This window comes from Papaver somniferum, unplaced genomic scaffold, assembly GCF_003573695.1.
Source record: "Papaver somniferum cultivar HN1 unplaced genomic scaffold, ASM357369v1 unplaced-scaffold_65, whole genome shotgun sequence".
In the NCBI taxonomy this organism is placed as follows: Eukaryota; Viridiplantae; Streptophyta; class Magnoliopsida; order Ranunculales; family Papaveraceae; genus Papaver; species Papaver somniferum.
Window position 1 is genome coordinate 4,256,781 of NW_020649304.1, and position 27,247 is coordinate 4,284,027.

At 36.8% G+C, this 27,247-nt stretch overlaps 1 protein-coding gene and 1 pseudogene across 1 annotated transcript; one reads left to right on the forward strand and one right to left on the reverse strand.

Annotated features, from left to right (window-relative positions):
- Positions 1–20,355: 20,355 nt before the first annotated feature.
- On the forward strand, positions 20,356–23,347 carry LOC113343767 (annotated as a pseudogene).
- Positions 23,348–23,940: 593 nt separating this feature from the next.
- LOC113343629 (non-functional NADPH-dependent codeinone reductase 2) lies at positions 23,941–25,465 on the reverse strand. The gene is made up of 4 exons (XM_026587751.1): positions 25,080–25,465; positions 24,610–24,853; positions 24,303–24,482; positions 23,941–24,182 (listed from the first exon to the last, which is right to left on the reverse strand). The coding sequence occupies exons 1-4, from the start codon at positions 25,394–25,396 to the stop codon at positions 23,958–23,960; spliced, it is 966 nt and encodes a 321-aa protein (XP_026443536.1). The 5' UTR covers positions 25,397–25,465; the 3' UTR covers positions 23,941–23,957.
- Between the last annotated feature and the right edge of the window lie 1,782 nt (positions 25,466–27,247).

Here is a 27,247-nt window from a genome sequence, read left to right on the forward strand (position 1 = left end):
TTGAGAAATAGGGGTTGAATTAGGATTCAAAGGTATTTGGTGATCTATAGCTCTTTGAGGAGGTAAGGAAGTAGGTGGTTCCAAGACATCAGCATAGGAATCCAATATTGCAGAAATGTCAGGGTGAATTGGCTCTAGGGGAGTAGTGGAAATAGAAAAGAATTGGCCAATTATAGTGGGGGTGTTATTTTTTAAGAATTTAAGAAAAGAGTTACCACTAATCAAGTTACAAGAAGGTAATGTGGAACTGCCTTGTAAAGTAATTTGGTGCCCTTGATGGAAGAATGTAAGCTTCAGTTCAGCCAAATTGAAGGTGATGTCCCCCAATTGTTTGAGCCAATCTACACCAAGAACCATGTCACACCTACCAAGTGGTAAAACCCTTAAGTCTCCCCTGAATTGGTAGTCCTGCATATGCCATTCCAATTGATTGCAGATGTGGATGGGGAAAAACGGGTCACCGGTTTTTCGGGAAGTGGAGAGACGAGCGTGGTGTCGAGACTCCTCGACCGGGAAAAATGTTAATCCTCACACAGATGCACCGCTGCAAAGGGGGTGCTTAGATTCGGGAAATCAATCTGTATGACTCCGGCCTAAACCAAGACAATGGCCGTTCCAGAGTCAATTCGGTCGCAAAGAGGGAGATGGGTTGATCTGTAGGAGGGAAGCTGAGAATTGTGTGGGATCAGTGATGATCGAGAATTGTGGGTGTGTTGAAGGTTTCTGCAATAATGGTGAACTGCTGAAGTTGAGTTCTGTAAAAGTTTGTATCGAGTTGTTGACGGAAAACATTGATACTGATCATATCTGTTGTCCTCGATTTTGACTTATTTATATTGCAAGAATGATGAACCACTAATCCCTGTAAGCATGACGGTTTCTTGAGTGAAAGAGTGGGAAAGTGGGAGATCATGGTAAAGTCAGTTCCACGTCGTGTGGAGACTTGACTGATCGTGCACCCACTACTTTGCTAACTCCTTTAACCGTTTACACGACTTACGCACATTTCTCGTTGTGGATGAATCCACGTGCCGTAGACCGTCATACCAAAACCCTAAGTGATATCCCCCCATTTGTGACGTGATTGATGTCTCACAAGTCGTGGAGTCTACAGGGTAGACGTGTTTTGATTAGTCAATTGTTGACTGATTAGACAATGAGTCTAAGTTTTGGTGAATCGAGCATGAATGGTGAATGCTCAGCGATTCATGGATCGAACTTGTAGTTCTTTGAAGGGACGTCAGTATTGTTGATTCATTGATGAATTACTGACTAGTTGAACGATTGAGCAAGTATTGCTCAATTCTGCGAACTACGAGAATTTAATGAGCAACTGAGCAAGTATTGCTCAATTCTGCAAATATTGAGAATTTGATGGACAACTGAGCAAGTATTGCTCAACTCTGCAAATTACTGAATATTAAGAATTTGATGGGCAACTGAGCAAGTATTGCTCAACTCTGCAAATTACTGAATATTAAGAATTTTGATGGGCAACTGAGCAAGTACTGCTCAATTCACCAAATTAATGATTTTGATAATCCGACGTGCAAATGAGCAAGTATTGCTCAATTCGACAAATTATTGATGAATTGCCGAATATTGATTATATTCGGGAAATCGAGCAAGTGTTGTTCGATTCAACCAATTATTTACTGGTGACGTGACCCAGTAAAATATCAATTAAAATATTGATATTGATTAGTGAATCAACATAAATTTTATTAGTGTTCGAAGAGTGCTCAGAATGATGGTTTTACATAGCGTTCATTCGAAACCCTAATTTTGGTTAATCCTCCATCAATTGGGGAACTGCTGAAAATTGATCATGAATGATAGGGACCGACCACATGAGATTAGGAACGTCCATGTGGTGCGCAGTGCTCGGGTGAGCACGCACCAGGGTTTCTCAGTTTGAGAGTTGGTGAGAAATCATGAATAAATGGTGGATTCACCATTTACAGAAAATACTGTTGGGTTCAGCATTAGGTGTAAAACCTAGGTATGAGAGATGACGACCGACCAAGAGGGCATGGGACTTGCTCTAGGTGGTCACGTGACCAGTTGTTGGTCGTTTGGAGGATTCTCCAGTTGGTTGGAGAGATTTCGGGCCCAGTATGAGCAATTGAGTGAATTAGGTCAGAATTGCGAAAACGCGTGGGACCGGCTTAGTGCAAGCCCTAGGAACGACCTGGTCGGTCGTGGAGGCATGCACGTGTTGCCATGATGTTCGTGTTTCCATACTGAGAGTTGCAGTATTTTCTGTCGCGCATTTGAGCAATATTGTGAATTTTCAGAAGAGTTTCATCTTGACTGAGAGTTTCATCTTGACTGGGAAATCAAGAATTTTGCTCAAACCCAGGAGTTTCATGAGTTGAGGGAAAATAATAATTATGAAAAATTAGGGATTGCAAGGTGTGGGACAGACCATGGATAGGGCATGGCCGGCCGGCCGACCAAGTTGCCCGGTCCCGCACACCTTTCCCTATTTTATTATTTATTTTTTATGAATCCTTGAAGTTATGGAGATTCCTTGAAGATATGGAGAATCCATGAAGATATGGAGAATCCATGAAGTTTTGACATAATAATTATAAAAAGCTAAGGATTGTGAGGTGTGGGACCGGCCACGGCTTGGGCATGGCCGGCCGGCTAGGTTGCCCGGTCCCGCACGCCTCTCCTTATTTTATAATTTATTTGGTGAATCCACCAAGTTATGGAGAACTCACGAGTTTGCACAAATTAGGAATTTTTCCAAGATGGAGAAGTCTCCATAAATTTATGAAAAACCACGAGAAAATAAGAAAAAATAATGGGGAAGCATGGGACCGGCTACGGCTAGGGCAAGACCGCCGGCCGGTGGGTCCTGCCCATGGGCGCTTCTCCATTATTTTATTATTATTTTCTCTCTCCTTTTTTGTGTAGGATTTCCCATTGTTTCATGTTTTTGGATGCTCGTTCGTGCATCCGGGTGCTCAGTCGTGCATCATTGTCGAGTACACTTGCACCATTTTTGTGGGGCTTACTTAGTGATGGTCCAGATGCCCTGTTGTTGAGTATTTATTACTAATTTATGAAATTCAGTGGAGAATAATTCCTGAAACTGAGTAATAAAAATGAATAGTTGTTCATTATTAATTCATAGGATCAGATGTGGATTCGACTATGAATTCAGAATAATAAAACGAGCATTACCATCCTATGGGACCGTGGATTCGACCATAGAATCAGAGTAACTAAGATTATCCATTACCATTTCATGAGATCAGTGGACTCGATCATGAAATAGGAATAATGAAATAATACAGTTGTTTCATTTCTATACGTCCACATATGTTTGGTTTAGGTTATGCACTTCATTTTCTTGAAGTTCTTCACTGAAAATGGGATCAAAATCACCAATGTTGAAATCAGAATGTTGATATCCTTTACCAACAACTTCATCTTCCATAAACATGTCGAAACGATCTTCCAAATAGATGCAATCTTCATCTTCAAGTGCCGCTGAAATGTTCGGTGAAATGTTTGAAATGATGGTTTTTATTTCTTTCAATATTTTTTTTTCCATGAAATCGGAGTAATAAGTGGTGATATTACCATTTCATGAGACCAGCCGTGGGTTCGACCATGAAATCGGAGTAATATCTATTACCATTTCATGAGATCAGTCGTGGATTCGATCATGAAATCGGAGTAATACATTTATCTATTACCATTTCGATCATGAAATAGGAGTAATAAGATAAGATAGATTATTTTCTAGGAATTCTGTGGCGAATATGACATAGAAATTAATCTCTTGCGTATAGTCAGTGAATCAACGAGTGTTGCCAATGTCCCGAAGACGTTTTTCCCTCTCAACATTTCATGTATGGAGGACCGCCTGAGTCTATACACGGACACTCTACATAGTCAGGGAACAGTGAGTGTCACCGTCCTCTTGAAGGCGTTATTGATCTCAATCTTACGGAGAACCGCCCAATCATTCTTCTATGTAGAGGTGAATTCCTCTATGTAGTCAGGGAACAGTGAGTGTCACCGACATCCTGAAGGTGTTAAGCTCTCAATCTTACGGAGAACCGCTCAATTACATTATTCTACATAGAGGCCATGATGAAATGCCAGGGATCGAACGCTCAGCTAGTGGAGGCTTTTCGAAAACATATTCATCATGGCTTCGTAAAATATGAATCGTTGCATGCCTGAAAGCCGTGTCAAAAACATGCCTCATGATTTTATGGTTTTGCCCTTTGTTGAAAATCCACCATCTACAACAGATACCTCTACTGATAGTTGAATCACCATTAGCAACTGTTACTAGCATTTGACCTGTGGGCTCAATAGGAAGTTGTAACTGCTCAGCTAATTTAGCATCAACAAAATTGTGGGTGCTGCGTGTGTCTATCAGGATAAGTATGTCATGAGAATGAAGTTGGCCAGGTACTCTGATAGTATTCTAGGTTACGAATCCAGTTAAGGCATGTAAGGATATTTCCATGGTAGACACTACAGGGGAAGGAGGATATGCAACCTCATCTTCAGTGTCTTCAGAAGAAGGTGATGCAATATCATCTGAAGCTACCAACATAAACAATTGCTGAGTCTTGCACATGTGACCCTGTTTATAAAGTTCATCGCAATTATAACACAAACCCTTGTCTCTTCTTACTTTCATATGAGTTGGGGTAAGTCTCCTAATTGGAGGTGTAGTGGGTTCAAGTTTAGTGTAATAAATGGCTTTGTGTTTGAAAAAGATGGTTTAGGTGGAGTTGTGAGGGGTGATAAAATTGGTTTAGAATTAGAGGGTAAATAATTGGTGGTAGAAGGTTAAAAAGGTCGAGAAAATAGTTTATGGTGTTTGTATTGAAAGTCAACAGAAGCCTGTTGGATTCTAGCAAGGTAGAAGGCATCAATATCTAAAGTAGGCTTGAACATCTGAACGACATTAAAAATTTCCTCCTTTAACCCACTGACAAAGCTCATAGTATAGTAATCTTCAGATAAAATGGGATTGTGAGATTTCATTAAAGCTTTCAAAGACTCATAACGTTCATAATATTCTTCAACGGTAGTAGTTTGAGATAATTTGTTAAAAACGCCTACATAATTATCATAAGCTACGTCTTCAAAGCGACAACACACATCAGATGAATATTGAGGCCAAGCTATGAAAGGTTTACCCTCTTGATAATCTAAAAATCATGAATCTGCTTTACCATCAAAATGAATCGAAGCTAGATCTACTTTATGAAGTTTATCAGTACAGTTTAACTGAAAGTATCGATTACACTTACGAAGCCAACCTCTAGGATTAGAACCATCGAATCTGGGAAAATCGATTTAGGGTGTCGAGAATATTTACCAGATTGATGAATCAACTCATGATTTCCAGCCATAACAGGTTGTTCTGGAGTTTCCGACGGAACTGGATCAGTAGGAGTACCCAACCGTTGACAGAGTAAAACGATCATCGTGAGAGATTCTTTGACAGGAATGATATCATTAGACAAGGAACGAACCTCAGAAGAGATTTTCTTAACAGCCTCCTCCAATGTTAGTAACCGATCTGAATGAGTCTGCAACTGAGTTGTAACCTCTTTTATTGTAGTAGGTTTATCAACACCTCCGGTCATAACTTCAGGCAATCAGGATCTTTAATGGCTGATACCAATTGTCATGAAACAAAATTGCAAATTAACTAACAACAATACCTTCTCTTCCTAACTTAAGGATAGAGCCTCAATTTCATTAAATTTCTCATTGGTTTCTCTTACAACAAGCCATTGGGACCACAAGCTTTAGCCTTGTCCACTTATGAGAAGGAATTATTGTCCATTGTAATGTCTGTACAGAAATGGAAGCATTATTTATCTCACCATTAGTTCATTATTCACACTGACCACCAGAGCTTGAAGTACTTCATGGAACAAAGAATCACTACTGTGTTACAACAGAAATGGCTCATGAAACTTTTAGGACTGGACTACATCATCAAGTACAAGAAGGGGCTAGAGAATAAAGCAGCTGATGCTTTATCAAGAGTTCACCATGATACTTCTGTTTGTCAATCTCTATCATTGGTTCAACCACAATGGGCTCAAGACATCATTTCAAGTTACATTAATGATAATGTTGTGCAGCAACTCATCTCCCAATTGCTTATTTCACCAGACCATCCTCATTACTCATTGCACAATGGCATACTCAGGTACAAAATAAGAATTTATGTGGGCAATTCTTTACAGCTTAGAAATCAAATTATACATTATGTGTGCATTCTTCAGCTGTGGGTGGACATTCTGGCATGTTGGGCACTTATAACAGAGCCATTGCTTATTTTTATTGGCCTAAGATGAAAGAAGATATTTTTCAGTTTGTTGCTCAATGTGATATATGTCAATGCAACAAAAATGAACATTCTTCACCAACTGGTTTCCTACAACCTTTACCAATTTCAGACACAGCTTGGCAACACATATCAATGGACTTTATTGAAGGTCTACCCATGTCTTACAGAAAGAATGTCATATTGGTTGTGGTTGAAAAGATGACTAAATACAGTTACTTTATTGCCTTGAGCCATCCATTCACTGCAATCTCTGTGGCAAAGGAGTTCATTCATCATATTTTTAATTTTCATGGCTTACCCAGCTCAATTGTGTCAGACAGGGATAAGGTATTTCTCAGCCACTTTTGGCAGCATCTATTTAAATCTCTAGGTACTCAGTTAACCCTCATCACTTCTTATCACCCACAAACTGATGGGCAAACTGAGAGAATAAATGCTTGCCTTGAGCAATATCTTAGATGCATGACTGGTTCAACCCCAAAATTATGGCTCAATTGGTTGGCCTTAGAAGAATGGTGGTTTAACACAAACTACCACACCAGTCTCAAGATGACTCCATTTCATGCCTTATATGGTTACACTCTACCTCACTTGGCATTTCCAGTCCAAGCTACTACTTCAGTTGCTGCTGTTCGTGACTACCTCCTGGAGAGAGATCACATGCTCCAATTACTTAAGGAAGATCTCTCTAAAGCTCAGCACAGGATAAAACATTTTGCAGATAACCACAGGACTGACAGATCCTCTGTAGTGGGAGATTGGGTATTTTTGAAGTTGCAACCTTATAGACAATCTTCTGTTGCTCTGAGAATCAATATGAAGCTATCTGCTAAATACTTTGGGCTATTTGAAGTGTTACATAGAATTGGCAATGTGGCTTACAAGCTCAAACTACCAGTGGAGTGCAGAATTCACCCAGTTTTTCATGTGTCTGAACTGAACAAAAAGGTAGGCCAACATATTACCACTACCACTACACTTCCACCAGTTGATACTTCTGGTTCTTTCATAGTTACACCAATAGCAGTTCTAGATTCCAGACATATTCTCAGGGGCAACAATACAATCTATAACTACTCATACAATAGGTTGAAGCTCCTTCAGAAGATGCAACATGGAAAGGTGCCAGCCACATTCACTCACAGTTCCCAGATTTTATCCTTGAGGATAAGGATCTTCCAAAGGAGGGGGCCGGGTATTGTCATGTAACTAGTAACACTTGAACCTAATTAAGGGTCTTTAGACTTTGGGATTTGTTTCATGTTTGGGTACTCCCTTGTATTTGGTTTATTTTCTTAGTTAGGGTTACTCATTAGATGTTTACACCCGTTGGGTGATTGGTTAAAAAGAAGTCGGCTATTTATTGACCGTGCTTGCTGTAAGAGAAACCAATGAGAAATTTAATGAAATTGAGGCTCTATCCTTAAGTTCGGAAGAGAAGGTATTGTTGTTAGTTAATCAATTCTGTTTCATGACAATTGGTATCAGAGCTCTGATACCAAATGTCATGTACATGCCTAAGAGGAAGATTAAGAATTATAGAAATTGACATCTAGGTACACCATCTTTATGTGACTTCATAAAGATGGAAGATTACAGAATTATACAGAAGATAGGGTCGGTCGACTCAGTGCTCTGAAAATTGGCGATCAACTCGGAGAATTTTTTTTAGTTTCATTCATCAATTTCCAAGGTAGATAACCATTCCTCAGGTGTTCTAACATATTCATTGATGATTGGTGTTATTACGTAATGATCATTTATCTTTAAATCCTCTTTTAAATCGCTATACTCGCTTAATATTAAAGGCAAATAAGGTTTTCTTTCGACGGAGGTCCCAGTTGTAGATCTGGTTACTCCTGTTGAAGAATGTCCATCAATTGATCTTATAGATAATAATTCAGAAGACAAATATGATGTATGGAAATTTTTGTTAATTGGTAGATTGGATTTTTTGAGAATTAAATTTGTGGATGCGGTTATAAGTTTGAAGAATCAATGGAAATTAACTGGTTCATGTAAAATGATTCCTCTGGGAAAGGGATTTTTCACAATCAAATTGGAGAATATGGAAGATAAGAACTCAATTAAAGCGGGCAAATGGGAGGTTGCAGATCAAGTTTTAAGGGTTCGGAATTGGATGCCTAATTTCAGACCAAAAAATCAGAGGACATCATCAGCTATGGTATGGTTTCATTATCCTGGTCTTAGTCTTGAATATTTGGATGAGAAAACCCTTTTCACCATTAGTAGAGCAATTGGCACACCAGTAAAGGTTGATGAAGTTACTCTAAATTATGAAAATGGTCTATATGCAAGAGTGTTGGTGGAAATTGATTTAGCAAAGAAAATTCCTAATAAACTATGGATTAAAAACAAATATGGAGGTTTTATGCAAAATGTCCTGCTAACTAAGCTACCCAAATTTTGTCCAAATTGCCAGATTATTGTCCATACTCAACTAGAATGCAGAGCAAAAAAGAGTCCAAATCAAGAAACAACAAAAGAACATCAAGCAAGTAGCCAGACTACAACAAATGTGAATATGACTCCAGTTCGGATTATGGAAAAATTCGATATATGTGAAACTTCTTTGCCTCAAAAGAATATTACAAAAGAACCAGTTAAGAGCACTATAAGTATCCTTCCAAGAAATTCAGGTAGATTTGAAGTTTTACAAAATATGGATAATGAGGAGAAGAACATAAATATGGAAATGTTAAGTCTAGCTAAAGTTTTACAAATTGTGGAAGATAATTCTCTTGATACAAGTGTTGTCAAATATGTCAATGGTAAAAATGGAGAAGTATCTGAAGAAAAAGTGCCTACTACTTCTTGGTCCATAATTATTCAAAAACCAAGTGTGGCTGCAAAGACTGATACTCAAAAGAATGTACAACCAAAGGTAATTACTCAACCAGCACCAGTGAAACATAATCTTAGGAGAAATCAAGGAAAAGGAGGCACAACAGGCCTCCATCCTAAACAATGAAAGTTCTCTTCTGGAACTTAAGGGGCCTTAAAAGACCTAGGGCTCAAGAAAAACTTTGGTCTTTAGTAAATCAATTTAATCCTTCTCTAGTTTGGGTTGTAGACCCAAATTATTTTTGCACTTCTTATTTTTGCAATAAGTTGAATCTACCAGGTATGCAAAGTATGGTGATTCACAATTCAATCTCAAATAAAAAAGGGAACATCTGGTTATTTTGGAATAAGACATTACTAACAGTAGTGTCCATGTCTAGTCAAATAATCACTATAAGTATGGGAGATTCTTTAGTATCCGAAGTTCATGCTCATGTGGGGGTAGTTCAAAGAAGATTTTTATGGTCTGAAATGGAAATAACTAGTGAATTGAAGAAGCCATGGTTAATTCTGGGGGACTTCAATGCCATCACTTGTGCAGAAGAAAAAATTAGAGGAAAAGCTTATAATAGAAGATCAATGTTAGATTTCAATAATTGTATTGATAGATGTGAATTAATTCAAGCTCCAAAATCAGGACAACAATATTCATGGTCTAATTGTCAATATGGAAGTAAAAGGATTCTTTGCAGTTTGGACAGAGCAATGTTTAACCAAATTGGCTACAAAATTATGAGGATTGGGGTTTCAAAGTGGGATTAAGAATTGCTTCAGACCATGCACCATTATTGGGAGGTAGTTTGAGCATTTCAAAGCCAAGAAACTCACCATACAAATTTCAGAAAATGTGGATATCTCATCCTAACTTCATGGAAACAGTTCAAAAGAGTTGGTCAGAATTAGTTGTTGGAGACCCTGCTTTTGTATTTCAAAAAAAGTTCAAGAGATTAAAAATTATACTTAAAGAATGAAATTAGAATATTTTGGGGAATGTTAATGTCCAAAAGAAAGAAGCTGAAGTCAAAGTTCAAGAAGCAATGGATATATCTGATAATGATCCTTTTAATGAAGAAAAATTGAATAATTGGTGGAAGCACAAAATGTTTTTAACAATAAGGAGGTCCAACTTAGTGCAATGCTGAAAAAAAAGTTAAAGTTAAATGGATAAAGGAGGGAGCATCTAATACAATTTTTTTTTGCATACTTCTATCAAGATAAGGCAAGCTCAAAACTTTATAAGTGAATTAGAGGATGAAGCTGGGAATGCCATTACTGATCAAAAAAAGATAGCAGATCGTAAATCACTTTGAGGAGAAGTTCAAATTTAAAGAAGTAGAAGCAGCTGATTCACTATTAGATGTAATTCCAAAGAAGATTACTGAAGAAGACCAGAATATGCTGGATTCAGTTCCTAATGCAGATGAGATAAAAAACATTGTTTTTAGCATGGACGCTGAGAGCTCTCCAGGTCCTGATGGATTCTCAGGTTGCTTTTATAGAGCCTGCTGGAAAATCATACAAGATGATGTAGTTCAAGCAATACAATATTGTTAGAGAAGAAGGTTCATTCCCAAAGGACTCAATTCAAGATTTCTTGTTCTTCTTCCAAAAATGCAGGGAGCAAAAAATCCAAATCAATTTAGGCCAATAGGCCTGAGTAATGTGAGCTTAAAAATTATTACCAAGATTATGACTGTAAGGATGAGTACTTTGATGGAAAAGCTAGCAACCCCTCAGCAAGCAGCTTACATAAAAGGTAGATGCATTCAAGAGCAGGTACTTCTTGCTTCTGAAATGGTCAATGAAATAAAAAAAAAAAGGAGGTAATGTTGTACTTAAGCTTGACATTTCACAAGCATATGATTCTGTGATTTGGGAATTTCTGTTTCAGGTACTTCAAAAATTTGGTTTCTCCACAAGTTGGTGTAATTGGTTACACATTATCTTTAAATCTGCAAGAATATCTTTGTTGATAAATGGGGGTCCATGTGGTTTCTTTCCAGTGAGTAGGGGTCTTAGGCAGGGTGACCCCCTATCTCCAATTTTGTTTGTGCTAATGGAGGAAGTTCTAAGTAAAAAGATTACTCAGCTAGTAAGTGAAGGCAAGATAACTCCAATGGTCATAAGAAATGGAATAGGTCCAACTCATATGTTTTTTTGCAGATCATGTTTTTATGTTTTGCAATGGAGGAAAGAAATGCCTACAAAATTTTCAGCAGTTATTAAATGCATATCAAAAAAGCTCTGAGCAGATCATTAACAAGACTAAAAGTAAACTTTTTATTGATGGCATAACTGTCTCAAGGAAAACTTTGATACAAGATATAATGCAAATGGAGAGAAGTGATTTTCCTGACAAATACTTAGGAGTCATTTTAGCAGCAGGCAGAGTAAGAACCTCAACTGTTTGGCCAATGGTAGAAATGTTACAAGGCCAGCTTACTGCTTGGAAAGGAATAATGTTGTCTTTTCAAGAAAGATTGGTGCTTATTAAGTCAGTTCTATGCAGTATTACCGTAAACAATATGGTAGTATACAAATGGCCTTCTTCTGTAATCAAAATCTGTGAAAAAATTATCAGAAACTTTTTTTGATCAGGTGATGGAGAAGTTAGAAAGTATAAAACTTTGGACTGGAAAAGGGTTTGCACTCCTTTTGATGAAGGTGGACTTGCTATTCCAAGACTTGCTGTGATAAACAGAGCATTGCTGATGAAGATGATGTGGAAGATCATGCACTCAAATGAAGAGTGGGAAATTTTCTTTAAAGCTAAGTATATGGATAAAAATGGTCAATGGAGTCATAAATGGCAATTATCTACAGTGTGGCCAGGTCTTAAATGGGAATGGGAAGTCTTAAAAGAAGACATCAAGTGGAACATTGGAACGGGTGAAAAAATATCAGTTTGATATGATGTTTGGACAGGTGATACTCCTCTGGTGGATAAAATGGGATCTTCTCAACTCTTTCTAAACAACAAGAAGATGAAGCTAGCTGACATCTTATATGAAGGTTCATGGGATTTACCAAATGAAATTAACGCTGTGTTAATGAATCAAAAATTACCTGAAATATTTGGAGATGAAGATGAATTAATACGGAATGGTGATATTAAAGGTACATTTACAATGTCAGCAACAACAAACAAACTCAGACACAAAGAATCTAAGAAACATTGGTCAAGGTATGTATGGAATAACTTTTTACATCCAAGTATAGCAAGCAATATTTGGAAATTGGTGCAAGGAATATACATTGATGATGCAATTATGGTAAGTAAAGGGTATGAGTTAGCATCTAGATCTTGTGTCTGTGAAAAAGATCAGGATAGTATGGACCATTTACTCTGGAAATGTGTTGTTAGTGTTGAAATATGGGAATGGATTTCAGCAATTTTTATATTCAAGGCTCCTCAATCATTTGAAGATGTATGGAAATGTGCTAAAAGTAAAAGTCCTCTCATACAAGAAATATGGATTACATCTTCTTGTGTTATTCTCAAGGAAATATGGTTCAAAAAAAAGCAAGAAGTACTTTGAAGAAGTAAAACCAAAGGCTCAGAATATTCAAAGAAAAATAATCAAATATGTGAAGGAAGGAGGTATGAGAATGAAAGGGCATAAATGGAGTCAGGCTTATGATTATCAGATGATAAATTTTTTCAACTTGGGTCACAGAAACACAAAATTTCAGTGCATCAAAGCATGTTTATGGACTCCTCCACCAAATGGCTATATTCTTTTCTGTTGTGATGGATCATCATTTGGGAATCCAGAAGCAGCTGGATTTGGAGTGGTCATCAGAGATGAATTTTTCCAAGTAATAGGTACCTTATGTGGTGGTTCGGGAATTACAACAAATTACATTGCAGAGAACTATGCAGTGTTATGTGCAACTGAGTTAGCTGTGGAATGGGGCTTAACAAAGATCATAATCAGATCAGACTCCAAAACTGTATTGCAAGATTTTGAAGCAAGCAAAATACCATGGTTTCTGAAATCCAGATGGAGAAGAGCAAAATCAAGAATTCCTTCCATACAATTTGAACATTGTTACAGGGAGGTAAATTTTTCTGCTGACACTGTGGCTAAGAGAGGATCTAATCTGATGGCAGGTGAAAGACAGTTCTACAAAGGCAGACCTAATTTCTTACCTAGAATTGAAATGCCTCATTGTGAGTATTATAGGTTCTGTTAGAAGCAGTTAGAGGTTTAATTCTTTGTAATTCCAATTTTGAGGATTTTCTTCTTTTGTTCTTATTTTGAATTGTATTTTGGATCTTTGATTTGAAATTAATAAATAATTGATTTAGCAAAAAAAAATGACTGCATAAAGATGTATAATGATGATAATTTTGGGTTGATGTATATGATATTAGATGACACACAGTAATACACAAGATTCTTGTTGTGTTGTGCCATAAGTTAGCATCAATACCCATGACCTTTACCCGAGGAATTATATACCTGAAGAATAATTCTTCTGCTTTAACTGAGATCAATTGGATTGATCAAATTCTTTGGTCCCTGGCTTGACCACAAGGGTTGTAAGGATATTTTATCTAAATGTTGGAACCAAAGTTACCCTGGGTACTCTGCTTATGTGATTGCTAGAAAACTGAAAGATGTCAAAATCAAAGTTGAACTCTGGTACAAAGAAGTTTATGGCAACATAAAAACTAATCTTAAAGATTGTAAAGCTGAGACAAGAATATCTACGACAACTCTAGAGGTGCTGCCATCAGAGAAACCAAGGAAAACATAAAATATTGGTATGACATACAAGAAAGTTTCTGGAAAACAAAAAGCATACATCAATCTATCATATTAGGGGATAAAAACACTAAATTCTTTCATGATTCATCCAGGAAAAGAATGAGAAGAAACAAGATTGATGCTATACAAAAATGGCAAAGGTGATTGGATCAATGATAGCTCTGAGATAATAAATTGCTTCACAGATCATTTTGAAAGAATGGCTACTGCTGATTCTATCACCATTAACCCAGATATCGTCAACCTCATACCCCCATCCATATCCTTTACTGAAAATGAACACCTCATGTTAACACCAGACACTTTAGAAATCAAGAATGTCTTATTCATTACGGAAGGAGATAAAGCTCCAGGTCCTAATGGGTTACAACCTTACCTCTTTCAAGCCAATTAGAGTGTTGTTGGAGAAGATATTGTGAACATGGTCCAACATTTCTTTAGCTCTGGATTTATCCTAAAAGAAATGAACTCCACTTTCATCTCCCTCATACTCAAAACTGAATCACCCACAACACCTTCCCACTTCAAACCTATCTCCCTTTGTAATACCACCTACAAAATCATATATAAACTAATTTCCCAAGGACTAAAACCACTCCTTCCGAATCTCACCTCCCCATTTCAACCAACTTTCACACATGGCAGGAAAATCTTTGATAACATAGTTATTACCCATGAAGTCATCCGCCATATGTATACTAAAAATGGTAAAAAGAGTGACAAAGGTCTAATGTGAACCAAAATTGATACGCCAAAGGCCTTTGATTGAGTATATTGGAGTTTCTTTCTTGCTATCAAGAAACAAATAGTATTCAACGACAGGTGGTGCAACCTCGTTCATCAATGTATCTCTACCACCAACCTGGTTATGCTGGTTAATGGTACCCCTGGCAAATCCTTCAGTCCTTCCAGAGGTCTCAGACGGACCCCTTATCCCCCTACATATTCCTTTTATGCATAAAATCCCTCATGAATGTTGAACATCTTGCCTGATTCATAGTACCCAAATATGTCATGGTGCGTCACCCATCAACCACCTCTTATTTGTAGATGATTGTATGGTCTTATCTAAAGCTAATATGCAGGAATACAAAAATCTGATAGATATCCTTCAATAACTTCATCAACTCTTCAGGAAAAATGATTAAGTTCTCCAAATCTGGGATTTTCTTCAGCAAGAACACTGATCCCTACATTGCAACTACATTATGGTCCAAAGGATTGATTCCAAACACAAGTACTTTGGCCCCCCTTTCTCCATAATAAAAGCAAGATCCGGGATTTCAAACCTTACATTGATAAGCTAAAATTCAGGTTAGCTGGCTGGAAAAGTTAAAATTTATCCCCAAAAGGCAGAGCCACTATGATTGCTAGTGTTACTTCCACTTCAAGCATCTACCAGATGAACTGGTTCAAGTTATCAAAGAAGACTTGACATGAAATTGAAAAACTTCAAAGAGATTTCTTATAGATAAAGACCTTGAGAAGCCTAAAGGCTTGTACATCATTGCCTGGGGTTATGTGTGCAAATGCAAGATATACTTGGTCTTGGTTTCAGGAATATGAAAGTCTTTAACAGTGGTATGATCACTAGAATAACTTGGAAGCTTATATCTGAACCAAACTCTTTATGGTCCTCCACCATGAAAGCCAACCATTTCAATGGAGAAGAAGTCATCAGAGTGTCTCTCTCTTTTTTTTCTTTTTTTTTAATAGAAAGCAGAATGGATACTAAACCAAAAGGAATCGACTCTTGAATATGAAAAGCAATTCTGGAAGGGGTGGAAAATATTCAGAAATACTATAGATGGTAAGTAGGAAAGATCAAAATATCATAATATGGGAAGATAAATGGATTCACAAGAAAGATAATATTACTGCTAAACTACATCTTTGCCCTAATGATCTTATAACTGTCAACCAACTCATCAACACTAGAGGGGAAAGAGATATGGATCTTCTTACTCTATGGTTCAATAAAGACGGTTAAGATTCCACCCAAAATATCGTCATCAACTATCAGGATGAAGATACAATAGTCTGGAGTCTCACTCACAATGGAGAATTCACTGTCAAGTCTTTATATGACAGGAAAATTCATGAAAAGTATTAAAAAAAACATCCAAAACCCAGCTTGGAAAGAGATACGGAGACTAGATACTTCCCCATTTATTCAAATGTTCATATGGAAGTGTGCTCATGGAATCTTGCATACCAATGCAAAAACTGCAAGTATCCTCAACTACATTGAGTCTTTGTAAATGTGCTAAAGAGGACATAATTCATACCCCCGTCACCTGTCCCTATGCTTCTGTTGTCTGGATAAACCTATTTGGATCAGATCTTTGGTGAAGCTATCGACTTCTCCAAATGGCTCAACTCTTGGTTTCAACCTAAAAGTCAAATTAAGGATTAGATTCCCACCTCTGCTACCATATGTATTGTTTCATCTTGAAAGCTAGATGCGATTTTATTTTCCTGAAAATTCAACCTTCTGCAAGATCTACTTCCAACAGGATTAAACAACACCTCTGCTCTTTAAATAGAGTCATGCATAACCAAAGTCATATCCTTCAAGGCATTGTATGGTTACTCCCTTCCACACCTTGTTTTTCCCAATGAAGCTCTTATTTCTGTTGCAGCTGTTGAAGATTACTTAACTCAAAGGGATGCAATGCTGGAATTGTTGAGAGACTCTTTACACAAAGCACAAAAGAGGATGAAAGTGTTTATTGATAAGAAGAGCTGATAGAAAGTTTGAGGTTGGTGACTTGGTCTTCTTGAACTCCAACCCTATAGGCAATCCTCCATTGCTCTGCGCAGGAATTTCAAGCTTTCGGCAAGATACTATGGCCCATTCCATGTGATTGCCAAAGTTGGCCAAGTAGCCTACAAACTTCAACTGCCTGCTTCATCTCAAATTCATCTTGTGTTTCATGTTTCTCAGTTGAAGAAGCGCATAGGCTCTGCTGTTATCACTGCCCCAACCCTTCCACAAGCTGATGCTGATGGAAAAATTATCCTCAAACTAGTAGCCATGTTGGGCACAAGAGAAATTAATCACCAGGGGACGTGCTACTATTCCTCAGATGTTGATCCAGTGGTCTCACTCAGCTGCAGCTGACGCTACTTGGGAGGATGCTTCAAATGTCAAGGCTCATTTCCCTAAATTTAATCCTTGAGGACAAGAATGTTTTGAAGATCGGGGTAATGTCATGTACCTGTTGAAGATGGCTGCCTCTATCAGCTTTGGGATGCAGTTAGTAGTTTTTAAATTAGTTAGTTAATAAATGTCAGGTTAATTACTTTCTTTAGCAGTAATAAGTTAATTGGAATCGTGTGGCAGTGCTGTGTCTACGTGCAGTCAGTTGAGCAGTTGATGCTCTCAGTCAGGGTTTGTGTAGTATTTATACTCGTCTTCCTGCTTGTACTGAACTTAAAAAATTAAATAGATAAGAAGAACTCGGCAAGTGTGGCTGTACTTGGTACTTTGAACTCGTGATCTCCCTGTACCTCTCGTACAATCATCAAAGTAGGAATTACCTATAGGTACTAGTTTAGTGATACTAGTTAGTGGAAGGTCCACCCACAAAAGCCCATTAACATGAGGTCCAAAGTTTTAAAGAAAAAAGAAAATTGGACCTAAAATTTTATTCCCAGGTCCTATACATGTGCGAGATACATGAGACATATTTTTAAATTCCCAAAACACCCTCACGTATATAAAAATAGGGTAACTAAATTTCACTTCATTTTTTCTCTTTTCATTTCAATCTCTCAGATCCAAATCGGAGAGCAGCTAGAAGAAGGAAAAAAATCTTGGGTTTTAATCGTCGAACGCGAGATTATTTATTTCAATCTTGTTTCATTAGCCGAGATTTAGTTAGTTTTAATGTCGTCTCATATTTTTTTTGAAACTATTTGGATTTGATTTTCAGTCTAATGGCGAAATCAATTGAGATACTGTATATGAAGTTGTTGCTTCCTACAGATCAAGAAAATCAGCTAAGAATTAGTCAAGGTATTTGGTTTATATTTGATTCCTATGTTGATTTTTCAATTCATCTTAGTCTGTTGTTGGAGATCTCATATTTAGTTCGGATCTAGATAGATAAGCATGTTTTATATACATTTCGTTAGTAGATCTGATATTTTACTTTCATTTTGTTGGGTTTTTAGTTTGTTTTTGTATATTAACCATCAGTACATATATGATGTACTGATGGTTTTTGATGAAAATAGTTCAGATCTAGACGTAAATAATAAATTTGTTTTTGTTTGAGATTGTTTGATCCAGCAATAAATATATGATATTTTGTTCCAGGTATGTTTTCTAATCATCTTCTTTGATTATTTTGTTTGTTTTCTTCTTTTGATTTGTTTTTCGACTGTATTATGAAGATCAAATCGATTTTCATGACGCTTTTATGTTTTTAGCTTTGTTACAGTTTGGTTTTGTGTATGAATTGACAGTACGTATACGGCGTACTGATATAAAATTATTTTGATTATGTTTTAATCAGATTTTTGCCACTGTTTTTGGGTTCGATCCATGAGTATGTAAGTGTAATACTGAAATATGTGCTTTGATTCGGTTATATTCATCGTTTCATCAATTCTTCTTTACATGAAGTTGATTTTTAGTTCATGATTATGCAGTACGTATATGGCGCACTGATAGAAACTTTTTTTGATTCTGTTTTATTCAGAGTTTTGGGTTCCATCCATGAGTACGTATGTGTAATACTGAACTATGTTCTTTGATTTTTAGTTATAAATCAGAGGTACATATATGAAATACTAAAAAGAACTGCTTTAATTCTGTTATGTTCGTAGATTCATCGGTCTTTTCTTATCTTGGAGTTGATTTAGATAATGAATCAACAATTCATATATGGATTACCTAAAGGTAACATGATTTTTTGTTTTGTTTTTACAGGTTCGTTGTTGTTCGTCGTAGTGGATTGTAATTCGATTGATAATTTTTTCAAGTTAGTTTCATGTAAAATGAGCAGTATTATTTTGATGTGTTCAATATTTTGTATGTACGAGAGCAGTATTACTTTGATGTGTTCAATGTTTCGTGTATATATGTACGGTTCGTAATTGCTTGTTAATACATTAGATTATCTAGAATTGTAATTAGCTGAATCAGTGCATATTGCATGTACTACTCATTTTTATCCGTTGTTCATCATGGTTGTGTCAATATTGTTACGTTTTGGTCGCATTTACAGGTTCAAGATGTCTATATCTAGTCCAAACACTAGGAACTTTTCTGAGTATACCATTTATTAACTGCAAATTAACTAGTTTTATTTTCAGTATATCATTTATGTACTGCAAATTCACAGTGTCTAACACACAGATTCATATATGTAAGCATAAGAATGGTTTTTTAATGAGTATGGAAGTTATGTACTGAAAATTCTGAGCCTTTTTTTCGGTTTCAATTTGTGTAGCTTTTTAGTTTCTGAGAGTATATCATATATGTACTCTTATATTTTGCAGGTTTTTTATCCACTAGCATATGCTTAGTTCCTGGAGAAGATGTTGCATTAGTTCCTGGAGAAGATGTTGCTGCTTGGTCCTTTTCAAATAAGGATTAGCTCATGATGTTGATTTCTTATTCAAGAACTTTCATCAGTTTTTGAATTATGTAATAGGGAATCTATCTCCTAAAACATTGTTGCGCTGCTGATTTGAACAGTAAAAGATAAAAAAAACTATCGATGTATCATATTGGTTAAAATAAAACAGGGTTTTTCAGTACATCATATACGTACTACTAATTCATACCATTTTATGCTACTTTTTCAGCAAACACATATGTAGACTTCTTCTCAAACTTCACAAATCAGAACGTCTAGGTCTTCTACTATGTTTTTTTTTTATTATATATGTAGATAAATTAGGTTTCTTTATGGGAGAGAGAAAAATATCGAATTATATTAGATATTAAAGGTGTGCAGGCACACACGTTTGGCAACAAGGAGTTTCTGGTCATTTCCATGTTTTGGTTAAATATGGACCTGTAGATAACTAATTAATCCGGTTAGACCCTAGTATAAATAACCTTATGGGCTTAGGACCAAACAAGAAATTTTCCATCATCAAATGCCAAATTGTTAACTAGGCACGAGATGAGGCCAAGCTCCGAGATTGGCTTTTTTAGCCCAAACCACCTTGAGAGGTATGGTGAGAGCCGCTGTGAAACCCGCTACGGGTAAGTTGACGGAATAACAAAACAATTATTTTCTGAACGTACAGTTAGTTAACCGCGCATCAGATCAGAGGTAACTAAAAATGATAAAACTTAACTTCCGAGAAGGACTGTAATTTCTTATCCATGTGGAGTGGAATGGATATTCTAAAGTCTTACAAGGAATAGAAGAGAGAGAGAGAGAGAGAAAAGTCCAACAAACTCTCGGAAAACGTCTTTCTCTGGTTTAGTCCTACCTACAAATCCAATGCCCTAATTCTCTCCATAATTAGATTTTCTTTCGATTCTTTTCCAATTAACATCCTTCTCAAATTCCTGATCAGAAATCAAGATCAATGGTGTTAATTTCAAAGAATTTGATCATGTTTTTGAGAATGTTACTGTTCCTAGGGTTTTGGTTTGAATTTGGGCAATCTTTCAAAGTACCGTTCAGGGTTAACGATGTCCTGCCAGTATTACCTAGACAAGTTTCATGGCCATTGCTTAATAATTTTCATAGTGCTGTTGATCTTTTACCATCTTTTGTTGGATCTGTTAGTCCAAATAATGGTTCTATTGAGTGGAAAGGTGCTTGTTTTTACGGTAATCAAGCTCGTATGGAGTTTACTACTGGTACTACTGGAGATGATGATAAGGGTTTGGGTGGTGGTGTTCTATATCTCAAGGTATGTCACCACACACTAGTTCTTAATTTCCAAATTTAGTGTAATTTGGATGATTTTTTTTTTTATCCTAGTTTGGAAAGTAATGTGACGATGACAATATCAATCAGAATGTAAATTTGGTCAAGAAGAACCATCGATTCAGTTTAGTTCTAACCCGATGACATCGTTGTATTCTTTGTAACAGACAGATGAGGCACACAGCTGGACATGCATGGATCTTTATGTATTTGCAACACTTTATAGGGTAACTTGGGATTAGTATTTTTCTGCGCGGGAGCATACATTGAAGATAGATGCATGGGAAGAGCCTGCTGAGTTGGAATATGTATGGCTGATTTTGATATGCTTAACTTTCTTTATTTCATTTTAGTTAAGATTAATCAAAAACAAAGTTCTGACATGTCTAGATATCGTTTATCAGGTTAAGGAGCATGGGATATCTGTATTTCTTATGCCATCAGGAATGCTTGGGACTTTTATGTCATTGATAGATGTCCTGCCTCTATTTTCGAACTCTGTCTGGGGTCAGAACACAAATTTAGCGTTTCTACAAAAGCACATGGGAGCGACATTTGAGAGACGTAGTAAGCCTTGGATTGCGACAATCAATCCAGAAGATGTTCATTCTGGTGATTTCTTAGCACTTTCAAAGATCCGTGGTCGTTGGGGTGGATTTGAGACATTAGAGAAATGGGTAACAGGGGCTTTTGCTGGCCACACTTCTGTTTGCTTGAAGGATGATTCTGGCAAGCTCTGGGTTGGTGAATCAGGGCATGAGAATGAGAAGGCATGTCCTTGATATTTAAGTTTCTCTTGAAGATTCCTATTTTAGGGAACAGGCGTTGGTTGTGACACATGTTGAGATGACATTTACAGTTGTTAACTTTTCTCTGGTTGCCTTGCAGGGAGAGGAAATTATAGTGGTAATTCCATGGGAAGAGTGGTGGGAACTGGCACTTAAGGATAATTCAAACCCGCATATAGCTCTGCTTCCTCTACATCCAGACATGCGTGCAAAGTTTAATGCCACTGCTGCGTGGGCATATGCTCGGAGTATGTCAGGCAAGCCATATGGTTACCATAATATGATATTCAGTTAGATTGATACCATAGCTGACAACTATCCGCCACCTCTTGATTCTCATTTGGTACTCTTCTTTGCAAATCTGGATTTATTTTGAGCGTTTACTCTGCTCCTCTATATTTGTCTTTGATAGTATACTATAAGCAATGATTTGCATGTTTTCCTTTTCTTATAGTAATAAAACCGGTTAAAAATGTCTCAGTAAGTTCAAGGAAATTGGATGCTGTGCATAAAAGGCATGCTTATTGTTTTCCTTTTTAATTAACGGACTTACAGTTTTTTGCTTTCTCTCGGGTATGTACTTGTTATTTGTTTTAACCTTCTTACTTGCTCACTTGTTGATAGGTTGTCTCTCTTATGTCTATGTGGACTAGAGTTCAACCTGCATATGCTGCTAATATGTGGAATGAAGCTCTAAACAAGCGGTTAGGAACTGAGGTACACATTATTTCATAATTTTTATTTCCACGGAATGCCATGATATTACAAAAATAGTCTCTTTGTTTTAGCTTCCTAAATAATGAAGTGCTATATCATATTGTTAGTGGATAGTAACTAGTAAAATAACCGTCCAGGGTCTGGATTTATATGGAATACTTGATGAGACTGAAAAGCGTGGTATAACATTCGATCATTTACTTACGATTCCCGAACAGGATGACTGGGTGTACAGTGATGGCAAATCAACGACTTGTGTTGCCTTCATCCTTGAAATGTACAAAGAGGCTGGACTCTTTGGTCCTATTGCTAGCTCTATTCAAGTTACAGAGTTCACGGTATGTATCGAACTATGTATTTCACCATTGCGTTCATGCTTAAACTGAAATTTTTTCACCTTGCAGTTAATATATTCACTTTTTATTGATCTTAATGCCGTTGTTTTTGACATGTCTGCAATGCTGTTAACAGATCCGTGATGCATACGTACTTAAATTATTTGAGAATAACCAAACACGTTTGCCAATTTGGTGCAATAATGAGAATGATCAGCTCCCGTTCTGCCAGATCCTTGGGGAGTATCGCATGGAGTTGCCTCAGTATAATACTATTGAGCCATACGCCAAAATGAATGAAAACTGCCCCTCTTTGCCACCAACTTATGAGAGGCCTGTAAAGTGTTAAATATCAGGCTGAAGCTTGAAGTTGGTGTTATTATAGTTCATGGAATGTAGCGATACTTTTGTGTGATGTGTTATGAAGTTACTGAAGGTGTATTTCAGTTGCCATATAGAAGTAGAACACTTCTTTCAAATTTCGTCCTTTCTAAGTCTCCAATTCCACTTGTAAATATTTCTTGTCTTGAAATGAATTAAACATTTGACCTGATAGCAAAGGGTTTCTTATACTTTGTATGACTATATATTTTGTACGAAGTTCTAAATAATGCAGATTCTATTAGTATGTTTGGATAAAGCCTGAAGCGGCAACTTGGAAATAAAATAGGGAATTGATCCATAAAAATTAGTCCTCTTCATGTGCGGATGTGGTTGTGCTATTGTATTCCAGTAAGCCTGTAACAGTCATTTCTGTATGTTGGTTCATCAAGAGTGAAATTTAACAGAACCTCCATATGGTGCAGTTTGGCTTAAGGTGTAAGACGGCATACTTTGATGGTGAAGTGATAAAAATATTCTATGTGGAGGCTCGAATTGAAATTGTTTTATTTGATTGAGTATATTCACTATCAATTTTACAATGCATGCAGAGGATGATGTGAATGCATAAATGTGCATAATCAGTTTGAGAAAAAATTCCAGCTCCTCTTTGGTATGGGAAGCTTTTTTAAGCGGTTGACCTGTCAGGTAAGTCGACAAATCTATGTATCTTCTGTTCAACTTTATCACTTGAATGTTATGTGAAATGATTTTCTCTGATGTTAGATCCATGTCTATAGATTACTATAATTGTGAATAGATATTAAAAAGGTTCATTTATTGGCAGAGAAGAAGTACAAGTACTGATAAGTTTTTTATAAAATAGGATGGATGGACAGGTTTCAGACTTCGTCATCCCAGAGTTCTTCAACAGATTTGAAGGGCCCATTAATGGAGACAAAAGGATCACCAGTTGACACTCTGCGTTGTGGGAGCTCACTGATATTTTTCAAGTCTTCTGGGCTCAGTTCCCAATCGAATATCTTCAGGTTCTCCTTCATCCTCTCTTCATTGAAACTTTTCACCAAAAGACTCGCGCCTTGCTCGTATACCCATCTTAGACTAACCTGAATAGGATTCAAAATGAAATACCAACTGAAGATGTGAAATAATATGTATAAAGGAGTACAAATCACATCCATTATTTTGGCATGGCAGAATTTGAGAAATACTTTAGAAATACCAACCTGAGCAACAGATTTTCCTCTGACCTGGGAAATCTGGTTCAGCACCTCGGAGTCCATAACTCCACTGGAGCCCCACATAGTTCCTTTGGCTCCCAAAGGCGAGTATGCAGTAACCATGATATTGTTGGTCTTACAGTAATCCCTTAGTTTCTGTTGTTGCCATATTGGGTTCATCTCCACCTTATGGCCAGTACAAATTCAAATATAAGAATAACAGTTGTAAGAACCTTAATTCTAGCTGCAGTATTATTTTGATTGATGTCTAATAAGTAATAACATTATTTGGCATGAAACTTTCATAGGTCACCTGATTAACAGCCGGAGGGATGTTGGCAGTGGCCATTAGATAATGAAGCTTCTTGCAGGAAAAATTGCTGACCCCGATCGACTTGGTTAATCCAAGCATCTGACACTTTTCCATGGCTGCCCATACAGACTTGTAGTCAATTGGAAATATTTCATCCTTCGGTATAGGATGCACAAACTTCCCCGGTTTCAAGCTTACTGGCCAATGTATCAAATATAGATCCAGATACTCCAACTTAAGATTCCTGTACATACAAAAAAAAAGAAAAGAAATCATCATTCACTTTACTCTGAGAAATGGAAAGATCTGTACCAGAAAGCTGTCCATCAAGTTTAATTTCCGACTTTTTTCATAGTTCTTCCTTGTATCAGAATGACAGGTAATTGGTTTTGATAGATGTTCAGGTGCAGACGTTTTTAAGGTTCACCTTATAGGCCCATTGTTATACTTGGAGTTGGAACAGAATTTACCTCAGGGAATTCTGAAGAGCAGGGAGGACATGATCAGGGTAAGCATCAGCGCACCATAGCTTGGAAGTGATGAAGAGTTCATCTCGAGATTTGATTAGGCCATTTTGAAGTGCTTCAGCTACAGCTTCACCAAGAGACCCTTCTGTCTGGTATACAAAAGCTGTATCGAAGTGTCTATAACCCACCTCTATTGCTTTCAGGATCGCCAATTTCACTCTTTCAGACCCTTGAAGATTATTTTCAGCTGTTCCCATACCTAAAATAGGCATGCCCCTGCCGGAGCTCAGAGTGACTACAGGTACACCACCGATCTCCATTCTTTTTCTCTCTCTCAATCGGGCAAACTGCAGTAAGATAGGTGGTCAAAAAGAGTAGCACGGGGGAGCAGGTATAGAGTATAGTTATATAATTTATACCTATGTTAAACGACATTAAAATTATTTTTAGTCAACAAATCAGTTTTTTAATAGAAAATAATATTAAATTAAAATAAAAGATTAGAAATCTTAACCAAGCTACAAATACGTAATTATAAAGTAATTTAGTTTAGATATTATGTATTCTATAAATTAAATATGCTTCAAAAAATAAAATAAAGTAATCTAGATGAGACAAAAGCATAACATGCCTGCAACTGTGCCAGCCACAAAAAGAGTTGTCATTCAGTTCTATTAGACAGTAGAAACAAGAAACAAGAATAAACAGATGATAATCAAGATTATGAAGGTATGACCCCTCTTAATCGGACTTTCCTGTCTTAGGGTTTGGTCATATAAGCTAACCAAACAAAAATATAAATCTTCTGAGGATTTGGATATCTTTGATAAGTAGCTGGACAAAACATAGGCCCTCTTTAGCACTAGGGAAGCTCCCCAAGTTGAGAACATTGTATTTCGCTCTATATAATTATGATTGATTATTAGGGATTTGTATTGTCATTTTTTTTTATAAAAAAAGAATGCACTTATGGAAAAGGATCCACGATTCGCAATGATCCGATCTGGAAAGCGAAGATACAAAGGGATTTTAGTGGAAGTCATATTAGATAACTAATGCTAGAGCATTATCTATCAGAAATTAGATTAGTCACTAAAGCCATTCTGTTTAGTAATTCAACTTTTTATCTTTCAATAATCATAACTCCCAAAACATAGTGTACATCTTGATTCTGTAATTTTTACTTAATGAGTTTGGTGGTGCACAATCAAATTCTGGAGTTAGCAGAGCACATTATGCGAACCAGACCTCTTTATGACAGTTCTTCTTCCCCGGTTCATGCCCTGGGGCAAAAAGTTTACCATCCATAAAACTGTAGAATGTTTCTTGATCTTTTGAAATTACCTTCCGTTAATGCACTATAGAATGCACTGTAGAATGTTCACAAACTGCGCATATATATATATCTTCGTGTGATACTTTTTTATATAGGTGATGGCCAAAGAGCAGCACAGCCGGTAGCAGGTATTAGTCCAAATGGCAGACTATAAGCAATGTCAAATTTATAGGTTAATGGTCAGAGAGCAGCAGTTAATTCTACTTTTAGGTAAAGAAGCTTGGTTTTGGCTTGCCTTGTCTACTCTTTTGCCAAAACCTAGTGTGTAACTGTAAGCCCTTCTTTGCATGATTATATATTTATATTTTCATTTTATCACCGGTGAAGGCCTTTAGGTACTGGCTGATTATGACTACTGGACAGGGATTGTGGTCGTGAATCACTGGAATATGTCACCACTATGTAGTGGCTACAGAACAATGGTTGCCTGTCACTATTTTATTTTTTAAGTTGTGTTTGTCGTCCTGAATAGTTAATATGTAGCTGTGTGATATTTACAAAACTTTGGATGTTTACCTTAAAATGCTATTAAACTATTGAAGTGATATACCAGCAATCAAAACACAGAGAAAATAAAGCAGGGACATTTGCCGAGTAGAGCAAGGAAATTTAAATTATGGCCTTATTCCGCAGCATTCCCTTTCTTTTGATGGAGATATTAGTATATCTTACTAGTATGTAATCCGTGCTACGCACCGAGACTGGTGAGGTCAACGAATTTAGTGTGGCGGGGCTTAGCCCCGCGTCCGTTGACAAATGCAAGAGATTTTTCTTGAAAGTCTAATTAGTTTAAATTTTTAAAGAGATAGAATACTCTGATACCCTTTAGCTATGT

Excerpts from the sequence above, each read along its gene's own strand:
- LOC113343629 (XM_026587751.1), bottom strand. The coding sequence starts at position 25,396 with ATGGAGATCGGTGGTGTACCTGTAGTCACTCTGAGCTCCGGCAGGGGC. Across the intron at positions 24,854-25,079 it reads GCTCTTCAGAATTCCCTGAG|GAATCTTAAGTTGGAGTATC; the intron begins GTAAATTCTGTT and ends TTGTATGTACAG. Across the intron at positions 24,483-24,609 it reads TCCCTCCGGCTGTTAATCAG|GTGGAGATGAACCCAATATG; the intron begins GTGACCTATGAA and ends ACTGGCCATAAG.